We start from the raw sequence: 20,842 nt of genomic DNA, 5'->3' as shown, positions 1-20,842 counted from the left end.
TTATAATTAATTTGATTTATATTTAAATTAAGATCAAAATATAATTATAAGAAATAGTAAGAGACTACACTGTAATTTCGATATATAAATTAAAAAATAAATTGAAAAATATAAGAATAAAAAAATGACATCAATAAGAATTGAATCTATAACATAAACTCCAAGAAACAATGATTATATCCGTTGAACTACATATAACTTATATTAAAATTTTAACATTATATTAATATATATAATTATCAAAACATATCATGACACTAAAATTAGTTACTCTAAGTATCTCAAATTTAATAANGTATATCAAATTTAATAAAATAGTATAGTTATAATCATAAAAAAACAAGTTTTATTAAAAAAATATTAATTCACAATATATTGTGTATTTATTGAGATGTGACACAAAAACATAATATTTTAGGTTGAACCACATCTAAAAGGGTGTTTCCCTTGACCGGAGGTGGGTGGCGTTTGCTCGGGCCGAAAGGAGGTTGACCGAGGTGGCGCAGCCAGTCAATATGTCACGGTCCAATAAAATATGCAAGTAAACATAAAATCTTACGTCACCGTAGGCAAAAACTTATTTGAGACGGTTTCACGGGTCGTATTTGTTAGACGAATCTCTTATTTGGGTCATCCATGAAAAAGTATTACTTTATATTGTGAATATGGGTAGGGTTGACCCGTCTCACAGATTAAGATCCGTGAGACGGTCTCACATGAGACTTACTCTTCGATATAACTGGTTGTGATATAATTTCATTTTTTAAAATTTTTTTTATTGATATTTAAAATTAAAAAAATATTTTTTAAAATAATTCAAATAAAATATATATTTTATAAAAATGATAATGAGATCCATTTTACAATATTTTTATATTAATTTAGTACTTCGAGGCTAACAAGTCAAATGCTGCTGACTCGTGGTTTCTAGAAAGAAACAGGGTGTGACGGCCACTGTTGATTCACCAATTAATAATAATACTTATATGAAATATTACATCAAAAAATATTTTCTGGCGTTATTTGAGAAAAAAAAATATATTATTATTAATTTTGGAAAAAATTAAACATATTATAAATTGAGAAAATGTCAAAACAAAATTCTCGTAAAACAGTTTTATTAGTCAATTTTGTGAGATAATTTTTTATCACAATTTGATTTATTAAAAATATTATTTTTATTTTAAATATAAATCATAAATCAATACTCATCTCACATAATGAAAACCTGACCAGGTAAGGTTCATGCACTTGGTTAAAAATGGTACAATGAGATTTTGATCAAAATTGGTGGAAGTCAAGGAAGAAAAGCACATGTGTAGATAAGTACATTCAACTCTATCCTTTCTTGAATTTTATACTTTTTCAGACACTTTTCCAAAAAATCTTATTATTACTATTTTTTAAATTAAGTTACAATTAATTATCATGTTACCAGCAAGTATTTATACTTTTCAAATGTTTTTAAAAATATTGTTTGGCTCGTGAGATAACATGATGATTAATTAAATATTAGAATTTGAGTCAAAATTTGGACGACGATGAATATGAGGTGTGACGTGCTCCATGACCTTAAACTGGATGAGCGTGTTCTTTTTCCTGGAAGCTGCTTCGTGAGTGCATCTGGACACTAATACCTATTCTTTAATTTGTTTTGTCTTTCCACGACTGACCAAATTTCTATTTATAATAAACTGTAAAATCGAGACTTACTCTTTTTTATGTCAACATCGGATCATGTTTCTTGAATTGATTTTATATGTAAAATAATATATTGGTAAAACCTCCAGGTCACACATCTAATACAACTTTTTTTGTTTACCTGGTATGGTGAATTCTCATGGTTGGTATACATACTTAATTCAAACCTACTTTTATTATCTTTTGGCTTGAATTTTGATATTTACTATCATAATGTTTGATTCAAGTTTTTGAATAATTAGAGTTTTAAAAATAATTATATTATTCATATCTTTCGAATAATTATCACATTATTATTACGATGATATATGAATAGACAATATATATCATATCCGATATGGTTAGCCGTAACGAATGAATATTGATGTAGAAGTTGCCTTTCACGTACTGCAGAAAATAAAGCTTGATGGGTTAAATGTACATTGCAGAAATAAACTTGTAAAATATCTCACCATCAGAAATCTACAAATTCTTGAAAATTGATAATTTTGACAGGTATTGTGCAGTATCTACGGTTTCTTCCCTCCTACTGTTCTTCTTTCCCTTTAGTAACTTCGTCAAATTACTGCTCCCTTCGTTGAATGGATTAATTTGAATTGTTACTTTGAACATATATAGTGATCATGACTTAATATTGTTTTTTTTATCTGGAAAGAATCAACTTAGATCGAATCAGATAAATAATTATGTACTATTTATTACATAGAATGACATGAAAATAACATTGGAACAATTTCATAGAGAAAACATGACCTGATCCTAACCGAGATAAAAGAACAAATTAAGAAAGGATCAACTGTGCTCTTCAACCCTTGCCAATAAAACGAAAACAAAGTGAAAGATCATCTAATTTGCGATCAAGAACCGAACAAGTGGAAAGATTATGTTTGAAAATCCAAAATAGGATCAGACTTATTAAAGTTCAATACTGTTTATTAGCTGTTGCTGATCTCGAGAACTCATCTTAATTAATTAGAGAGCTGTGGTTTATTTATGTTAAGATAAGTCTCAAATTTATTAGATAATTTTTTTGCATTACAATACATTTTATTTCACAACTCGCCTTGTGGCATTCAAAACCATGGATTTGTAAATTTCATTCTTCGAAAAAGTGGAATTTAGAGCAAATTCAAAACCTGGGTAAAATCTGATTTGTGGTTATATAATTGTCCGTTTTTTTGAGCAAAGTAAGATTTAGCCTTCTGGATAGTGGAATTTGACTTCAAGATTCAGGATCTCTGTAATATATGTTTTAGCTTCCTACCAGAACATGTATGGAGGAATCGGAAGGAGAAGATTTTGGATATTTTAATACATGAAAGCAATTCCGCATGTAAAAAAAAAAAGCTGATTAGAATGCTTTCTTTTATTTTTTGAAGATATTTTATTGAACCATTCCATCTTGGAAGCCTGGAAAATGAGGTTGCAATAGCTGTGATTGTGATTTAAGCTCCTTCCATTCTTCTCGAAACAAATTGTAGCTTGAATTTTCTGCCAAGACATCTATAGACACCTCCTTCCGGTTAACCATCGAGCTTGCATATTGTTCAAACTTTTCGATCTTTTCCAAGAGAAGTGTACGGTTTCCTTTTTCAGTTTCACCTCTAAACTGATAAAGGCAGTCTCTTGCTTCTTCCACTCTCGCCCAAAAGCATGAATCTTGTGTCAAACTCGCAAATTTGCTTCTCGGGTTATTTTCTTCATCTCCAACCTTTCTATCCCTCCACCACTTATCAAAAATCTTGAACCTTCTCTCCCTGCCATGCTCAATATAATGGCCTTTCTTCTTATGCTCACCATTTCTGTAGTATTCAGCAATTTCCAGCGGTTCAACAAGTAGTTTGTAGAATTGTGCGGCATTCACGTACTTTGGGAGCTTGTGAAAATCATGGGTTAATTTGTTTGTTTGTAGCATGTTGATCAGTTCGTCCCAAAACCATCCCAATCTGAGCCGGTTCAAACTAACTTTGGTGCCTTTCTTTGAAGCAGTTCTTAGCTTGAATGAGTCATAGTATCCCAACTTTTCATCAGAATCATCACAAAATGCTTTGTACCACTCAATTTGTGCTCGAAGTGGGGTGATTTTAGCTAAGTTCACTGCCATCTTTGCATTGTTGAGGTTGCGATTGCATCCAAGTTGTCTTGCCTTTAAGAGGCAGTCTTTTGCGTCTCCATAGGCCGGTTCCTGTGAGAAGCAAACCAAAATACACCTAAAGCAGAATTCTGTATTGAGCTTACAAGGTGCTTCAAAATTTCAGCTGAGAGGTAATAAATGTAATGGATGCCCCGTGAGCTTAGGCTCCATTATAAGTACAGAAACATTCCTTTGGCTCAAATGAGATGACACATACACTCAGTGAGTTTGGGCTAAACTTCTAATACCCATGCACAATATGTGTAAGCTTTGAATAATTACGGTCTTAAGACTAGCATCTCTCAGGCTAAGTGGTCGTAGTTTTTTTCCAAACCTCAGGGGCATTTCTGAACTAAGGTTAAATATCGGGTTTTTTGCATTCATCTGTCCTGTATTTAATGAATTTTACACTTATCTCTCTTGCATGTTATAACATTTGCATTTAACATCAGGGGGTGTTAGTTAAATTTACCTGGGTAGTTAGCTCCAATGACTGCAATGCCAATGTGATCCCTGCATCATTGCTTGACTCATCAAAACACGCATCCACGGAGCTTCTCTTGAGTAAATACTGCCAGCAAGCTTTCTCAACATATTTTCCATACTCGAGGTGATCCTCTATGCAAGAAGTAGCGGAACCTTTCATCATGATGAAGTAGAGAAACTTAACAATTGCCCCCTCGTTATCCAAACAGATGGTACCCTTATCTGTGCAGAACAAATAGCTCCCAAACGGCCAAAATAGGCTCGTTTCTTGGTCTCCACCTCCTCTTGACCGGCATGCAACACAAGCCAAAACTTTGTTAAACAGTTCATCTTTTTTTTCAACTAATATTTGGAGACCGATTTGTCCAAAATAAGGGGCAGTCATAGATAAATGCCACAGTTGAAAGAGGGCATGAAATTGAGAATCAAACATATATGAAGGAGCGAAGAGGAGTCGTGGCAACAAATCATGCCTTGCTACAACATGGCAGAAGTTTCCAGCCCATCTTTCTTGAAGAATGACTTGAGAAAACGGCTCGTTTCCCAGCATTGGTGAACCATAGGTAATGCAGAAGACTGTGATAGAAGATGAATTGGTTTGAATGTTTGAAAGAAGCCAAAGGGCTGAAAGGGAAGCAATCGGACCTCCCAGGGAATGACCCGTGAAAACAACTGATTTGCATTCATTCACTATTTCAAGAATCTGCAGTTCATGATAGCAAAGGTTGGTTATAAAGCATTTCAAGTTTAATATTGATTCAATTTCACAGTAAATGACACCAGGCATTTGGTTTCTGTTTCTAACGTTGAAGAGCTTATATATTATCTATTCTGTGTAATCATACAAGAAGTGTAAGTTGGAAAAGGGCATGGACAGGAGATCAAATGTCCGCCGCTGGACAGGATGCCACAATATCACAACCAAGAAAGTAAAGAAAAGAAATGCATAAAACATAATTTGTGAATTTTCTTACAAAACTCGAAAAAAGTTGTTGCCTGTTAACCCTGTGACACCGTGCATGTTGATGATTACCAACGGTGCTTGATATTCAAGTATTATAACAAAATGAACTTTAAAACAGAATTTCAACACACAAGCAAAAATTGTTAGATTATATAAAAAAAAAATTAGTCGACGAAGGTACAAGAAAACAAGAAAGGTTAATTATTAAATCGACTTATAATTAAAAGCAAAAACTTGTGTGAGACGGTCTCACAAATCATATTTTATGAGACGGATATCTTATTTGGGTCATTTATGAAAAATATTAATTTTTATGTCAAGAATATTACTTTTTATTGTAGATATCGGTAGGTTGATCCGTCTCACAGATAAAAATTCGTCACCTAATCATAATTGAAATCTCGTTGCGTTGACGTACCAAGATGGTCCATGCTCTTGTCCGCAAGATGTCTCTATCGAGGCGCTATTATGGTGTAATGAGACCTCGAATTCTTTAGTTCACATATGATGATTTGACGCATGTCTCTTTGAATACCAAATTCTCTTCTTTCTTACATCAATTTTTTGTAACTACGAATCTTTTGAATTTCATTTGAAAATTCAGAAAAACTAGTTGTTGATGGTCAATCTCTTCAATTATAATATCGAGAACATGGAAAAAGTTCATTTAAAATTTTAATTTTAATACGAAAAACCCAATAAAAAGACGAAAATATATTAAACTTCTTTCGAAAAAATTTAGACAGCTTTCATTTCACTTTTATGGACTTATTCAAATTCAAATTAACTCGATGATTTGATTATAAAAAAAAATGGAACTTAATAATTAATATTATCACAGTTATACTCATCTACATTTTTTTAAAGAAAAGAATAATCTCTACTATACATCAAGATTTCAAATAGTAGCGTGTAAAGATGATATACTGTACCGAAAATTATATATCGGATACCATATTCAAAATTTCGATATAAAAAATATATAACGATATCATGCTGAAACTTTCGGTATATCGAGGTGTACAACTAACATATGAATTATATCAAAAATTTTCGGTATACCGAGATTTCGATATGATATCGTTATATATCGGAAAAAAACATTATGTTTTTTAAATTTATAACATTATCATTTAAAAATATTATATATTTTTAATTTTTATATATACAGTTTTGATATTTCGATATATACAGAAATTTTCAAATTTTACACCATTATCGTACCGAAAATTTCAATATCGTTCTTATATCATACCGAAATCTTCGCTATCCGAAAATTTTAATAAATGTGATAATTTTTGTTACGACAACCTCAATATACCAAAAATTCTATCCTTTAAACAAAATTATTTCAGGCCTACCACAATCGATAGGCACCCTTAGTAAACGTGTAAAATGATGATCAAATCCAATGTATCTAACTCGGAAGTGCAAAAACTTGATTTGGTCTTCTGACCTTTCAAGTGATATAAAAAATATGTTACCAATAATTGTTTAGTTTTCTTTTTTTAAAAAAAATAAAAATAAATATGGGTTTTTTTTTTATTATTATTAACAACTATTACTTATGTAACATAATAAATGTTCGAGATCATCAATTAAGATGAGATGATCATCTCTATCGCTTTCATGGGAAACTTAATCTTATTTTTATTTATTTGATTCGATCGTAACCTTAAATTGCAGCTCACATAAAGGGAATTTAGAAAAACATTGTCAGAAAATAGTTAACAAGAGAATTAAAAAATTTCAACAGTTTCAATTTCTAGAAGAAAAAGCGAAATCATGCATTATTCACAGAAATTCCACTCCAAAAAAGAGAATGTAATAACAAGAAAACGTCTTGTCCGACTTACTTTGACTAACCGATGAGATTAGCTTCGTAAATGCCTGTAAATTATTACTATTTCTTAGTTATATTTTCCATTTTCACAAAATTTATTTGATACTAATTTGTAAAATTGTTCTGAGAAAGAAATCATAAATCAGACTTGTTTCATTTTTATTTGATTTTGAAGTTTTAAATAGGTCTATTGTGAGATGGTCTCACGAATATTTGTCTGTTGGAAGGTCAATCCTACCGATATTCACAATAAAAATTAGTATTTTTCAATGGACGACCGAAATAAGAGATCCATCTCACAAAAAACGACCCGTGAGTTTTTAACTAAAATCTTTTATGTTAAGCTAGTGACTCTTCTGATTATTAAATTAACTATTTGACTGTTTTTCAAGAATATAGTTCTTACAAACTTTATTTACTGAAGATATATATTGTTTAATTTTGATCATCTCCATTAAAAATACCTAGTTTTAGAATAAATTAAGCTAGTGGTATTAAAAATAAAAACGACAGATAACAACCAAGCAGAACAGTCCTTTTTGCAAATAACCATGTTTTAAACCCAAAAATTAAAAGTTCAACAAGTATTGAATAGTTTTACGTATAAAATTATTAATTTCAACAGAAAGAATGTTATAAACTTATTAAATTCGTAACAGTTTTTAAAAACCGTTAGCTAAGTTTAATATAACGAATTTCAAAATCGTTGCTAAAACCGTCGATGTTGCCATATATAATTTCGATATTATTACACATATGTGCGTATCAATGCAACTAATTTTTATCCTACTTAAGCATATATCGATAATAATGTATATGAATATATATGCTAATTCAAAATTTTAGCCACATTTCATGTTAGATTGTTACGCGTTATGACCAAATAATGTACAAAAGATTTAATTTTTACTGGAAAAAAGCGAATTAATTTCAAAAAGAATCGCAGGAACCAAAAAAATTCACAGAAATAAAAAGGATCAAACCTTTTGTTGAAAAATCTGGGAATTGTAGAATAAGACGAAGAGTTGCAGCAAGCCACCGTGAACCATAACCGCTTCTTCACCGCCGCGAGGAAACGAATCGAAAACTCCCTCGCAAACGCTCTGTATCTCCACCAGATTCCCACGCCTATCCTCCGGCCAAATCCCGACCGTCTGCACGGCGGAAAACGCCACGTACGCCACCTCCCCCACCCTGCTCACAGAAAAGCTCCCCTGCGCCGCCGCGTTGGCGTGGCTGCACAGCCTCCATGATTCTTCCAGCAGCGGCGTGGAGGCCAGGAGTGTTGCTAGAGTTTCACTCGACTCAAACCTGAAAATGGAACATCCGAGACAAATCAGCAATTTTCTATATTGGTTTGAAACTTCGTGGAATCGAAATCTTTGACAAATTAAATTTGGGTGTGGTTGCTCACGGTGAAGTTTCGTGCTTCATTGCGAAGCTTCTTCTTTCTGAGCCCCCCCTTGAAGTTGGAATGAGCGTGTGTGAATGAAGGACTGCTCTGAGTTATATTTATAATTTTAAATTAAATAATATAAACTATATGTATATCATTTATAGCTCCTTTGACAATACATACACCGATTTATGACGAGATATATAATAATATGATCCAATTATAACAAACATCTTCTCAATTGAAAAAACAAAACAAAAAAATTTTTGTGAGGAAGNCAAACATCTTCTCAATTGAAAAAACAAAACAAAAAAATTTTTGTGAAAAAGTCTCACGGATCAATTTCGTAAGTCGAATATCTTATTTGAGTCATCCATTAAAAAATATTACTTTTTATGTTAAGAATATTACTTTTTTATTATGAATATCGGTAGAGTTGACCCGTCTCACATGAGGCTTACTCTAAAAAAAACATTGTTATTCGATATATTAAATTTTATCACATATCTTCCTTCACCCAGTTTTTTCGGAGTGATCCGGTATCATGGATTTATATTAGTTAGATATGTCGATTTAGTCCATATCTAGAATAAAAAGTAATATTTTTGAAATTAAAAGTAATATTTTTTCACGATTCAAGTCAGATAAAAAATAAATCACAAAAAATTGATTTCTGAAACGGTCTCATGAGAATTGTTGTGTTTTTTTGGCCCCTTATTGTATATAAAAGAGAGAAATATATATTTTTAACTAAGTATATTACATCAGATTTTTTGAAGGAGAATCTGCCTTATGTTTTTTTTTTTATAAAAAAAAATAGTTACGTTTTAACTAATTACAAATTTGTATAAAATTGTTTTGAGAAATAAAGTTTGATACCTTATTTTATATTTGATGAAAAATAATGAAAAGAAAAACAGATACTTTGATAATGTTAATTCCGTTTTTATATTATTGTTATTGAAAATATAATTCTTTATATAAGTTATTTAATAAAGTCCGAATGCAATAAAAGCAACTGGACTAGTAAACTCCATTTGACGGGAAAAAAAAAAAGAGGATTTGAATTTTAAGTGTAATTCTTTATTTAATTAATTAATTTCAGGTGATGTAGGGTCATTCTTCATTAAAAAAACAATTTTTTTCTATAATTATTACTAGTTTTTTTTTTGTTGAAATACTATAATTATTAATAGTTATTACGAAGGATTCAACGAGCCATGACCGACTTTGACCGGGTAAATTGAAAAATAAAATCAATTTTCATTTCTATATAGATTTACTAAACTTGTTGCTCCAAAAAAAAAAAAATATATTGCGCATGCACATTAGTCGATATCTCTAGTGGTGCAGTGACATAAATAAAAGAGAGACGAGTTCGATCTCCGGTGGAAGTTTGAATGCTTACACATGAATTGGGAATGAAATTTTTGAATTCAATAAAAAATATAAAGAATCGTAACTAATTAAATTTTTATAATAAAAGCTAACAAATTATAGGGGAAAAAAAATAGAAAAGGGGTTTTGCAATCTTCACAAGTTTGATTTGTTCTTGCCGTGTGGGGTTACCATAAATCGTGTGTTAATCCCGGTCTCTGTTCACTATACTTGGTCAAATTTCCGTGTAAGCGCGTTTCTGAAGTCGTAAGGATATCAATGCTCAACCTTCACTGCATGACAATCAATAGAGACTACACTTTCATAAGACTACATGTATTTTTGTTCATGACAACTTGAACAAAAGGGACAAACGAATAACATTACCGAAATTGTTGTTTTGCAAAACTAAAGTTGGTCGTCCTTTTTCGAATTTTGGAGTATATTAGCCTATCTATCAAAACCAATTTAAATGGGTGGTTTGAAACTCAAGTGTTAAACGGGTGGTTTGAAACTTATATAACACATAAGTTTCAATAATAGGGTTCTTGTGAGACGGTCTCATAGGTCAACTTTGTTCATATTTATAATAAGAATTAATATTTTTTCATGGATGACACAAAATTGACTTATGAGGCCGTCACAAGTGTTTTTGTGAAGTTTCAAATTTGGACGACTCCAAGTTAAACTAAAATTGGTCTAGCTTATCATTAGAATTTAACATAACAATTATGATTTGGTCTCTCGTGAGACAATTTATAATAAAAAAGTAATATTTTTGACATAAAAAATAATATTTTTTCATGATTGACTCAAATAAGAGATCTGTTTCACAAAATTGAACGTGAGACTGTAAGAGTTTTTGTGAGCCATTATTGGTCAATTTTATCAAGATTTTATCTTGATGATTATTAGCATCCACGTTAATTAAGGTAGTTGTTAATGTAGGAAATTTTCTAAATTTGAAGTGGTGTTATTATGAAAAGTACATCAATTTGTCCGATAGAAAACCCAGAATGTTTCATTACCAAATTCAAAACAGGAACCATTGGTACCCATTCTTACACATGGCCCAAAAATTTATTCATACAATTTGCAGCTTATAATTGGAGGAAATCAAGAATAGAAACTTTCAATTCCATCTATGTTATAAGCTGCCAACCTATATTCGAAGACCCGTAGAAGAAAATCAAAACATCAAGAAAATCTACACCCACCAATCTGAGACACAAAACATTAATTCAACCACATAATATATAGAAGTACACTTAGTAGCTAGTTTTGAATGGCTTGTACACCTTGAGATCAAGAATCACACCCGCAACAGAACCGACGGCAGCCGCAACAAAGATCACTAAACAAGCAAAACTCAGCATCTGTAAACAAATCCTTCGAGTACTCCACTTATCCTTTTCGGCACAATATACATCTCAACTGGGAAATAAACCGTTAAAGGCCATAACCCGAGAGCCCCGAGAATCCCAACCACATCATTGAAAAAGGGGGGCAGCATCGATATAACAGTGGTGATCAACACAAACACAGTCCTCCAAACTAACCGGAACAAGTTCAGGTTATAGGAACACTTCAGAAAGGGAGCCGGGATACCCATTTCTTGAGTGATGAATCCATTATCAGGCCATTTTTCGGACGCTTTTTTTCTCAAGAAACGCGAAAAGTATCTGGCAGTAGACTTGGTAAGCACCGACTAAGTGTATCACGATTGCTGCATTTGCTATGTCGAGAAGCCAATAGGGGTTGTAGAATCCGAATCCGGTCAGAAGATCTCCTGGTGCAAGGTCTCCAAATGCCGCATATCCCATACAACCACAGAGCATGTAGAATGCATTTGTTATTTGGGACGAATTATTGCCAAACAAATGTTCTTTTGGCAAGAAAAATCACAGAAAAGAACCTGAATTTCAATAAGAATGATTGAAAATGAGTACGCAAATTCAATGTCCCCTAAAGCTTGGAAGCTCCTCCAAATCTTTTGTGTCTCGGTCACAGTACCAACGCTTGTTCCAGTTAAACTACCCTTTATCATTCCAGTTTCTGCCAATCAAAACATGTAAACATAAGCGAAAAAAAAAAAGAATGTTCAAATCATTCAAAGTTCTTCGCATCGTCCAAGTCGATTCGAATGAGAATCAACTAAATTTGTTTGTGTTAAATAATTTTTGTTCAAAAAATATAAAAATTATATTAAATTTATTTTTTTTATAAATGACTTTTTTGTTATATAATTATAGCGTAGAAGTATTATTTTTTAACAAAAAAATAGAGCGAAGGAAAAAAAATATCTACGAATTCTGCACTTCGGGTTGTCCATAACCTACGCTCCAGATACCATAACGCAACAAACGGCGAATGGCATTCTCCATGACCAGATTTTCAACCTTTTCAGCAGAATTTTCGCATATCTCGCAAAATTTTTCGAGTATACCGCCTCGCGTTACTTGTTCTCCTAAATTCAGGTACAACTATTGCTACAAAAGTCCAAGATTTTGGTACAAATTGAAGTTTTGTTATGCCGCCGCAAAGCAGGAACGAAGTGGTGGGTCTTCGACTACGAAGAAGAGAAAGAATCCCATTAGGAAAAATAGCATCGAGAGTTCGATTGAAGATGATTTTGTGATTGGGAATACTGGTGGTGATGGTAGGGTGGAGGTGCTAGAGTCACCGTTGCAGACGGAGAACACAGCGCTTCTACTTCCGAAGCCGCCCGCGGGTTTTGTGTTGGATGAGCGAGGGAGAGTTTTGAAGGCTTCTAGTAAGCGTATTGCTACCATTGTGAGTTTTTCGCTACTTATTAAAATATTTTGAATTCGAGTGGTGATAGTGTACAATTATTCCTACATGTGTGGGCGTGCGGTATTTCTTTGTGTCAGCTCGATGTTATAAAGTTTCGTTCTTTATGCTAAAGTTTCTGTAATTGTGGTGAGCCAATCACTTGTCCTTTCATTTGATTTTGATGGAATCCATATTTATTGAATTTTTAAGTTTTTAAAGGAGAAGGACGAATGCATTGCGAGGTATCGAAGTTGAATTAGAAATATAGGCTTCAGTGTGGTGGGGAGGGAGGGCGGGGGGGTGGTTTGTAGCCAGAATTCATGCATTTTGCCAATTGATTATCTATTAGATTCGAGTTTCCAGAACTGAAGAGGATCATGAAACTTTTAGTCGCTGGAGTTATGCCTACTCTCTTATGAGCTTGGCTCATGGTAAAAAGTTGTCCATGGATGGATTCTTTTTTCCTGTTTTACACTTGGGCCAACAAAGACATGTAGTTGTATTAGGACAGATGGCGGTAAATTGTGAATGATATTAAAGTCAGTCAGTGACGAGTGTTTCTTTTGTAAGAAGACAAAAAATAACAGAAAAAAGACAATGGGTCTTCTGTTTTTCGTTCTAGATTAAATTATGTGAATATTATGTTTTGAAATGCTTGCTCTCTTTTTAGGCTCCATCTTTTTCGTCTCCATGTTGATAACATTTATTTCTCCCCTGTTTCTTCAATGGTTTATGATATCTAAAAAGTCACCATCAGGTCGATTCTACCAATAACTCCCCCCTAGAGTGTGTTATAAGGAGGATATTTAGAAATTCACAGGGAGATGAATGTATGCTGCTCTGCCCAGTTGACACGTAAGTAAGATTGCAGGCCGTGATTAAGTTGCTTTCATTGTCTTCACAAAAAGGATTGGCTACTTATTGTTATCGTCTACAGACCTGTTCAGATCCTGAAGAGCGTCAATGTTGAAGGATGGTCTGCGGTACATCTGAAAATTTTATCTTGCTTATATTCATTGTGTTTTTTACAATTTTACGAAAGTATCATTTCTCTATATTTTCTTGGGCATTCATGCTTTTACATTTTTTTCCATTATGTGATTATAACATGAGAAACCTTCTCCTTTGTAAAAACTGCTTACACAATTCATGCATTAGAAACGTCTACTACGATGTGCTTGAGTTGGAAAATGCATTTTCATGTATAACACTTTTGAATTATCACTTTGTGTTTTCTTGTTTCATAAATATCTTTATTTGCATCCATTTGCGATTTCATGTTTGAATAGCTATTGCAGCTCATTGCACGAAAAAAACTTATTTCCTCTTTTTTGTAACCTTCTTGCTATTTTGGTGCATTGTTATATAGAAATATTTTATTCTAACTATTTTTTAGGTGTCTGACGAAGAAGTAGAGGTCATTCTTCCTACTGCAGCTTATGCCCTTGCCAAAATACACATGCATTTGGTATACAGCGGGTATGACGAGGCATCAACTCTTGGGATTTTGCCTGTTTTACGTTAAAAAATGTCAAAAAGAGTTTTGTGGATTTTTAAAATGAAAAGGGCATTGCGCATGAATTTTGAAGTTAATATGAGATATGGTGAATTTATATGGTCTGACCTTATGAAAGTTTAAACGGTATGATTTTGGGTTGAAAAACGTGTTGAAAAACAATATGATTGCTTAATTCTTGTGTTTGAATTCATTTGAATCGTGAAATGTTACTTTGAGTGATTTTTTTCTAAATAAAGACTTCCAATAATTTTTGAAGACAAAGCTCCACTCGACATCCCAACCAACAATGCTTTGACATTTTCTCCCTACATCAAAATCTTGACTAATTTTCCTTCTTATTTTGTCCTATATTGTGCAATTTCTTCCTTTCTGCCTCCAGATTTTGCTATACAGCACGAGGCGGGTTTTGCTACACCGAAGAGGACATTTTTGAAGTTCATATGGGTGAATTTCTCTCTCTTTTCTCCTTCAAGCTTAATCCTTTTCAAAAGTAGTAATCAACCACTCTCATTTTCCTTGTGAGCTAGACCTCACAGTTTGGTGCATTATCATTCACAAGTTTTTGTTTATGTTTGTTCTAAACTTGGTTAGACACTAAATGGTCGCTATGTTGGTATGAGAAGGTTATAATTGTGGTCGTGTATCAATTATTTAACTTTTCAACCATACATATCCCCACTATATGAACATGATTTCATTGCACGTGTGAATATGTGAATCGTCTCTAGAACATATTTTAAATTGTAATTTATTGATATCCACCAAGAATCAAGCTCCTATGCTTATGAGTACCTTTGTGGACATAAAAGAATGTGATATGTGTTTGGTATTATTGTCTGAATGTGACCTTCAACTCTAGATATCATATCTTTGAGGTTAGTTGGGTCATTTAATTTTTCATTGTTACATGATTATCTTAAAATTTGAAAACGTTTTATGTCGAAAAGAATAATGATTGCAAGAGGAATGTGATTAGGATGAGAAACGTTTCTGCAAATGAAGTTGAAAACGAGTGGAAATTGTTGGTTTCATTTCTGAAAATGTTGTCATTTTCTAGAAATAGAAACAAATAATTGCTTTCCTTTTTCCAAGCTTAGTTTTCATTTATGAATTCTAACTTGCTAATGAAAAGTTCACTTATATGCAGACAGCGGTGAAGATGTAGATGGTTTGGCGACTGAAGGCATTGAAATTGTGTGCTTCCATCTGGTATGATGTTAGCTGTGTGCTGCTGAGCGGATATACCAATAAGGGAGACTGATTTTATATTGCCTTGTCTAAGCTCTAAATTTCAGAATCAAAACCTTTGAATGAGACAATAAGTTGCACAATCCTACGAAATGCCCGTGCATAAAAACACTAATCAAAGCTTTTTCTGGTCCTAAAACTTTTCACCATACAGGATGGTTCCCACTATATGATCTATACGCCTTCTGACCCTCTTCTGTTTGTTGCTGTGAAGGTAACTAATTAGTGATCGTATTTTTGTTCAAGAAAGCTTTCATTCTTGCTCGTAGTTCAATGTTTTTTGGAGTAATATGTTGTTTTATCCGAAATTTGTTGCCTGCATAAATTTGATTCTTCATCATGAGGAACTGTGGTTTCCATCTTAAATCAAGTCCAATATTTTTTGCAGGATAAAAATGGGGTATTACAGATAGCTGATGATGTAAGCATTTTAAGCTAGCACTTTCTTTCTTTTTTTTATTCAAGTTTTCGTCCCTTTTCTCTTTGGTATTTGAGGTATGCCACCATATTCAGACTATTTCTTAAAATGCTAAGTAGCATCACAAAATGCATCCTACAGAGTCGTGATTGAAGAACTCCAGATAGTTTGATTAAAAAGTTCCGTCTTTGAATTTTTATAATTTGAAATTCGAGGAGTCTGATATGACGATTTTGTATGTGAAGCCAAAGCTTTTCTTCCTATTTGATGACATACTATCAACTGTTTCCAAGCTTTGCTGAAGAAAATGCTGTGACAGGAACTTTTGGAGGATCCCGCCATAATCAGCTCCATAGACGAGGAGACGGAATTCAACGCCTTAGTGGTATGCATGCCATGTCTCCGTCACTGACCCTCTGAAGGTTAACAGCTTGTCAATTTACCTCATCTTAGGTTTATATTTGTATTTGTAGGAGGAAGAAGCTGCTCTTTTTGAATCCTTAGTAGGAAAAAGGTGATCCAATCTGTTTTGCTATCGATCGAAGGTACGAAGCAGGTTACAGATGTGGTTGTTCCATTAAATTAAATGGTGTAGCTTGTTCGTTCACTGAACATTGTATATAAAACCATATGACGTTGGATAAATACATTGCATATATACCACTGAATGACCCATCATTAATTTAAAAATCACTCATTTTTTCTATCGATCCTGCTAGTGTGGTATATGCATATATGTGATATTTTGTGTTAAATGAAAATCGAATACTTTTATAGTATTTGAAGGGTATTGTTCGTATTACATCAAAATTAGTTATTTTAAGTATCTAAAACTTAATAATATAATAAGATACTATTACGATGGTAATTAGTTAAATAAAATAATAAGTGGATTGTAATTAACGAATTATAAAATATAAATAACACTTTATATGCACACACACACACCATATTTTGTGTATATGTATGTACCATGAAGGGTCGGAAGTATTTAAATTTTAATATCCCCCAAAAATCCCTCCGGATCTCCCAAATTACTAGGATAGAGACATATAATTTAATAAATTTGTCATATTTCAATAGAAAATTTTATATCTTTATCTATATTTTGAATTTTTAAAGTTGAGCAAATAATTTTTGGCCTTCTTGTGATCAAGGGAGGAAGTTTTATTGACTGTTAGATCAAAATGTCTATAAAATTTTCATTTATTTAGCAATTTTTTAGTCATTCAGTAGTCTTTTTAATCATTCAGATTCTGTCACCCACACAATAACCAATACAAATGACCTCTTATGGGAAGTAAGACTAACATTTTTTTGAACAAGTTTGTTGTAAAATGTTTGTGTAATATAGTTTATTTGACTAGCGTTTATATTATTGACATGATTTAGAGATTTTATCCATGTCATAAAAAAATAAGCACCACAAATTGAAATTAAAATAATGATGAGAAGACAGAAAGAAATTTATAAATTAAATAAAAACAACGAATCCTACCAAAAAACTTCCCCCTGCTTTCATTATCTTGTTCATGAATCATGAGAACTCGTCGTCAGAAAGCTCGGCCAATGAAACCCCACTCTCGTCATCATCCTCTGATTTGTGTTTCTTGTGGTATTCAAACTTGTCCAACAAATCCCCGTCATCTTTGTCTCGTTTCTCGTCGTATTCTTGATACTGAGAACAAGGAAATTCCGATTCTCCATCGTCTTGGTGGTCTATCGCTTCATAAAATTCATATTTCGTGTGATTGGAACTTGATATTCTACCGTCCCATGCAAAGTCACATTGAGTTGATGTTGGTTTTTTGTATTCCGATGAAAAAAACCGGTCGTATTCTTGACGATGAAAATTAGGAAACTGATACTGAGAATAAGGAAACTCCAATTCTCCATTGTCTTGGTGGTATATCGCTTCATAAACCCCATATTTCTTGTGATTGGAACAGTAGATTCTACTGTCCCATGCAACGTCACCTTGAGTTGATGTTGATTTATTGTATTCTGATGAAAGAAACATTTTGTTTAAAGGGATCAGATCGTCGCCGAAATTCGGGAAAAAATCCAGTTCCTCCAATACATCTTGGGGCACAAACAACTCGTGTTCCCTCCAATTCTCGTGTGTCAAGACCGACGAGTTAGAAGATCCATGGCTGTCTGGAGCAACAGTCATGCTTCCGAGTCCGTATAAAAAAACGAAACACGATATTACGAAAATTTTCTGCATCGATCGAGGAAAGTAAGTTCTACAACATGCGACGTGTCCCTTCCCCACGACTGATACGAGGTTAGGAGAACACGTAAGAGTAATTAATTAAGGGGAAAGAAAAAGTATTAGATTTTTGATTCAACTCATATATATATGTGTGTGTCTATATATATATTACTCACCTCCGTGCTCACGTACGTGACAAACATCTATTAGATGTATAATTTGTATATGTTTCGTCATATCCAATAGATGAATGTCAAATCATGGATGAATACGACAGATGGATAACATATCAAAACTATATATAAAGAGAAAACAACAAAATTTAAGAAAAAAGATATTTCGATAGATTAGGAGAAAGCGTGATTTTTATAAATTTTATTTTATTAATTGTTTATTATTTTATTACGACCTTAATAGTCCATATAAATGATTCTTTTGGTGGAAAGAAATTCGAGTTTATTTAAATTAATATGGTATCGAATCTGGTATTATAAACAAGAAAATAAATTGCAATATTCTTTTTGATCTTATCGTATAAACCTTGGTTCGTAAATCTAATAAGTGAATTATGTATATTAAAAGTTATAAGAAAATAAAAGATAAGGATAAATAATTGATTCGGGTTGAGTTCGGTTCAGATATTCATTCTCAATAGAACTTGAGTCAGATTATGTACGTCTAGATAGTTCTATTTACAATATTCTACAATTTTTTTAATGTACAACAGAATTCTAACGAAGGTAGAATTCTAAAGAAGGAATCATCTGGAAAATAAATATGTATCATTAAATTGAGTAGATCTTAACCATCTATTGTTGATTTTCACTAGTATAATTAGAGAGGAGCCCTCGTTTAGCAAATTTTGTGAGCACTATACTATGTTCTCTCTTTGAAGTTCTTTCATACTTTGTCAAGTATACTTGGTCACTAGCACACATACAAGTACTACTAATTGCTTTGCGAACGAATGTCTCATCTTTAACTTCAAACGTAGTCATGTCCTAGGGACTAAGATGATGTTTGATAGGGTTTATACGTTCTCGGTCCTAATCAAAGATGGGTCCATTGGTCTACCCTAAAAAAGAGTGAGAGATGGGTGAAACTTTGAGAAGTACCACTTTGATCTTGATTTCAAACTTTTCTTCAATGCTTACGTCCTAGGATAAAGTTGTATCTTTCGAGTCAGCACTTGAAATTACACCTAGAAAATGTATAGTTTATAATATTAAGATGATGTTTGATGGGGTTCAAAATTTTGTTAGATAACTTTTTTTTTAAAAAAAAAACAGTTTATAAACTGTTAAAATAAATAATTTGTTTTTAAAAAAGTTGGGTACTCAACATTTAAAAAATATATATTATTTGAATGTGATTTAAATACAAAATTATAATTATATATTTTATAGAATTTCAAACACAATCGTCTACACAATATATAAATTAATTAACATCCAATGATAATTATTAATATTAAATTTATTATTATAACATATTACTATTAATATTGTTTCTTTTTTAACAACAATAATTATTAATTAACATAAATACGTGATTATTAAAATTATTATTATATTATAAATGTTTCTCTGATTTTTTTGATTGAGTACTACTTGGTCTATATCCATGCTTTCATGCGGTTCCATTCTACCGACAAATTTACTCTCATATATAAAATGATTTGATAATGCTTTCTACTAAAACAGAAGTTTTATCAAAAGATGTGCATATTACAGATAGAAGAGGTCATGGAAATACAAATAGCTGAAACGAGAAAGCAAGTAACCCAAAATATCAAACTGGAGCAGTTCAACCATGATTATTAATGCTCGTGTTTCCTAATGCTACAGAAGAATAACATTTGTAGCTACAGTATAAAGATGTTCTTTAATTCAAGATGAATTCTAATGAATAAACAAAAATTAACAAAAAATATCAAGAATTGGGTAAATAGATATGACTGTATCATCGCTTACACAGTTCACTCTGTAAACAACATTTAAGACTGTGGTTATCAGGCTCAAATTGTATTCATGCTCTAGCCTTTCCTGTGGAACAAAACTCATTCAGAATAGGATCTATATGATAACAAAGCAAGTAGTGCTAATACATGCAATCAAGATCAAAACATCAAACACACGCTAAAAAACCAGTTCACCTGCACAATTTCCATGTGAAGACGACCCAGAAACCCACATCTAAAGCCAAATCCCATAGCACTTGAGGACTCTGGCTCAAACCGAATGTAACATAATTACTGGGAAATATATTTATGTATATTATTCTAAAACCTAACATAAACAATATGGTCAACAATAAGGAGATACAGACTTTAAATATTCAAATTCAACGGAAACTAATTAGTTTAAATGAAACGTCGATTGATCAACTCATCATGAGTAACTTATAATGATAAATATTAAACACAAAAATTCATATAAGACTATTTCATTTGTCATATTTTATGAGACATATATTTAACCTAACTCGCTTCATAAAAAAAATTAATTTTTATTTTAAAAATATTATATTTTTGTAAATATAGACCGACTCAATCCGTCTTACATATATATAAATATATAGGTCCAATAACATACTTGTAAAGTTAATATAGTTTACAATAACATTTTTATATGTTAGGAATAAATTTGCGAGTAGGTGCGATCCTGTTTAACCAGCCTAATCTATCATCATCTTAAATTTTTTAACTTTCTTTGAAATTTTTATGTTTAAGTATACTGTCTTAAATAT

General features: G+C 32.2%; 2 protein-coding genes and 1 pseudogene across 2 annotated transcripts; 1 reads left to right on the top strand and 2 right to left on the bottom strand.

Annotated features, from left to right (window-relative positions):
• Window positions 1-2,938: 2,938 nt before the first annotated feature.
• Window positions 2,939-8,650, bottom strand: LOC140975206 (lipase-like PAD4). The gene is made up of 4 exons (XM_073438789.1): window positions 8,543-8,650; window positions 8,112-8,439; window positions 4,308-5,024; window positions 2,939-3,886 (listed from the first exon to the last, which is right to left on the bottom strand). Exons 1-4 carry the CDS (start codon window positions 8,560-8,562, stop codon window positions 3,086-3,088), a joined length of 1,866 nt encoding a protein of 621 aa, XP_073294890.1. The 5' UTR covers window positions 8,563-8,650; the 3' UTR covers window positions 2,939-3,085.
• A 2,465-nt stretch (window positions 8,651-11,115) lies between these two features.
• LOC140975198 (amino acid permease 3-like) lies at window positions 11,116-12,145 on the bottom strand (annotated as a pseudogene).
• Window positions 12,146-12,176: 31 nt separating this feature from the next.
• On the top strand, window positions 12,177-16,585 carry LOC140975189 (uncharacterized). Its single transcript, XM_073438766.1, has 10 exons — window positions 12,177-12,694; window positions 13,452-13,549; window positions 13,632-13,677; window positions 14,091-14,173; window positions 14,593-14,657; window positions 15,361-15,422; window positions 15,616-15,675; window positions 15,850-15,882; window positions 16,199-16,264; window positions 16,353-16,585. Exons 1-10 carry the CDS (start codon window positions 12,272-12,274, stop codon window positions 16,395-16,397), a joined length of 981 nt encoding a protein of 326 aa, XP_073294867.1. The 5' UTR covers window positions 12,177-12,271; the 3' UTR covers window positions 16,398-16,585.
• Window positions 16,586-20,842: the final 4,257 nt, after the last annotated feature.

The sequence above is a fragment of the Primulina huaijiensis genome, chromosome 1 (genome assembly GCF_012295235.1).
Source record: "Primulina huaijiensis isolate GDHJ02 chromosome 1, ASM1229523v2, whole genome shotgun sequence".
NCBI classification, from domain to species: domain Eukaryota; kingdom Viridiplantae; phylum Streptophyta; class Magnoliopsida; order Lamiales; family Gesneriaceae; genus Primulina; species Primulina huaijiensis.
The sequence above is the reverse complement of the archived record's forward strand: the minus strand, read 5'-3'. Positions and strand labels throughout refer to the sequence as shown.

Coding starts and splice junctions, on each gene's coding strand:
- LOC140975206 (XM_073438789.1), bottom strand. CDS start 8,562: ATGAAGCACGAAACTTCACC. Junction 8,440..8,542: donor ATGAAGCACGAAACTTCACC/GTGAGCAACCAC, acceptor TTCCATTTTCAG/GTTTGAGTCGAGTGAAACTC. Junction 3,887..4,307: donor CATTGGAGCTAACTACCCAG/GTAAATTTAACT, acceptor TGCTTCTCACAG/GAACCGGCCTATGGAGACGC.
- LOC140975189 (XM_073438766.1), top strand. CDS start 12,272: ATGGCATTCTCCATGACCAGATTTTCAACCTTTTCAGCAGAATTTTCG. Junction 14,658..15,360: donor CATTTTTGAAGTTCATATGG/GTGAATTTCTCT, acceptor ACTTATATGCAG/ACAGCGGTGAAGATGTAGAT. Junction 15,676..15,849: donor TTCTGTTTGTTGCTGTGAAG/GTAACTAATTAG, acceptor TATTTTTTGCAG/GATAAAAATGGGGTATTACA.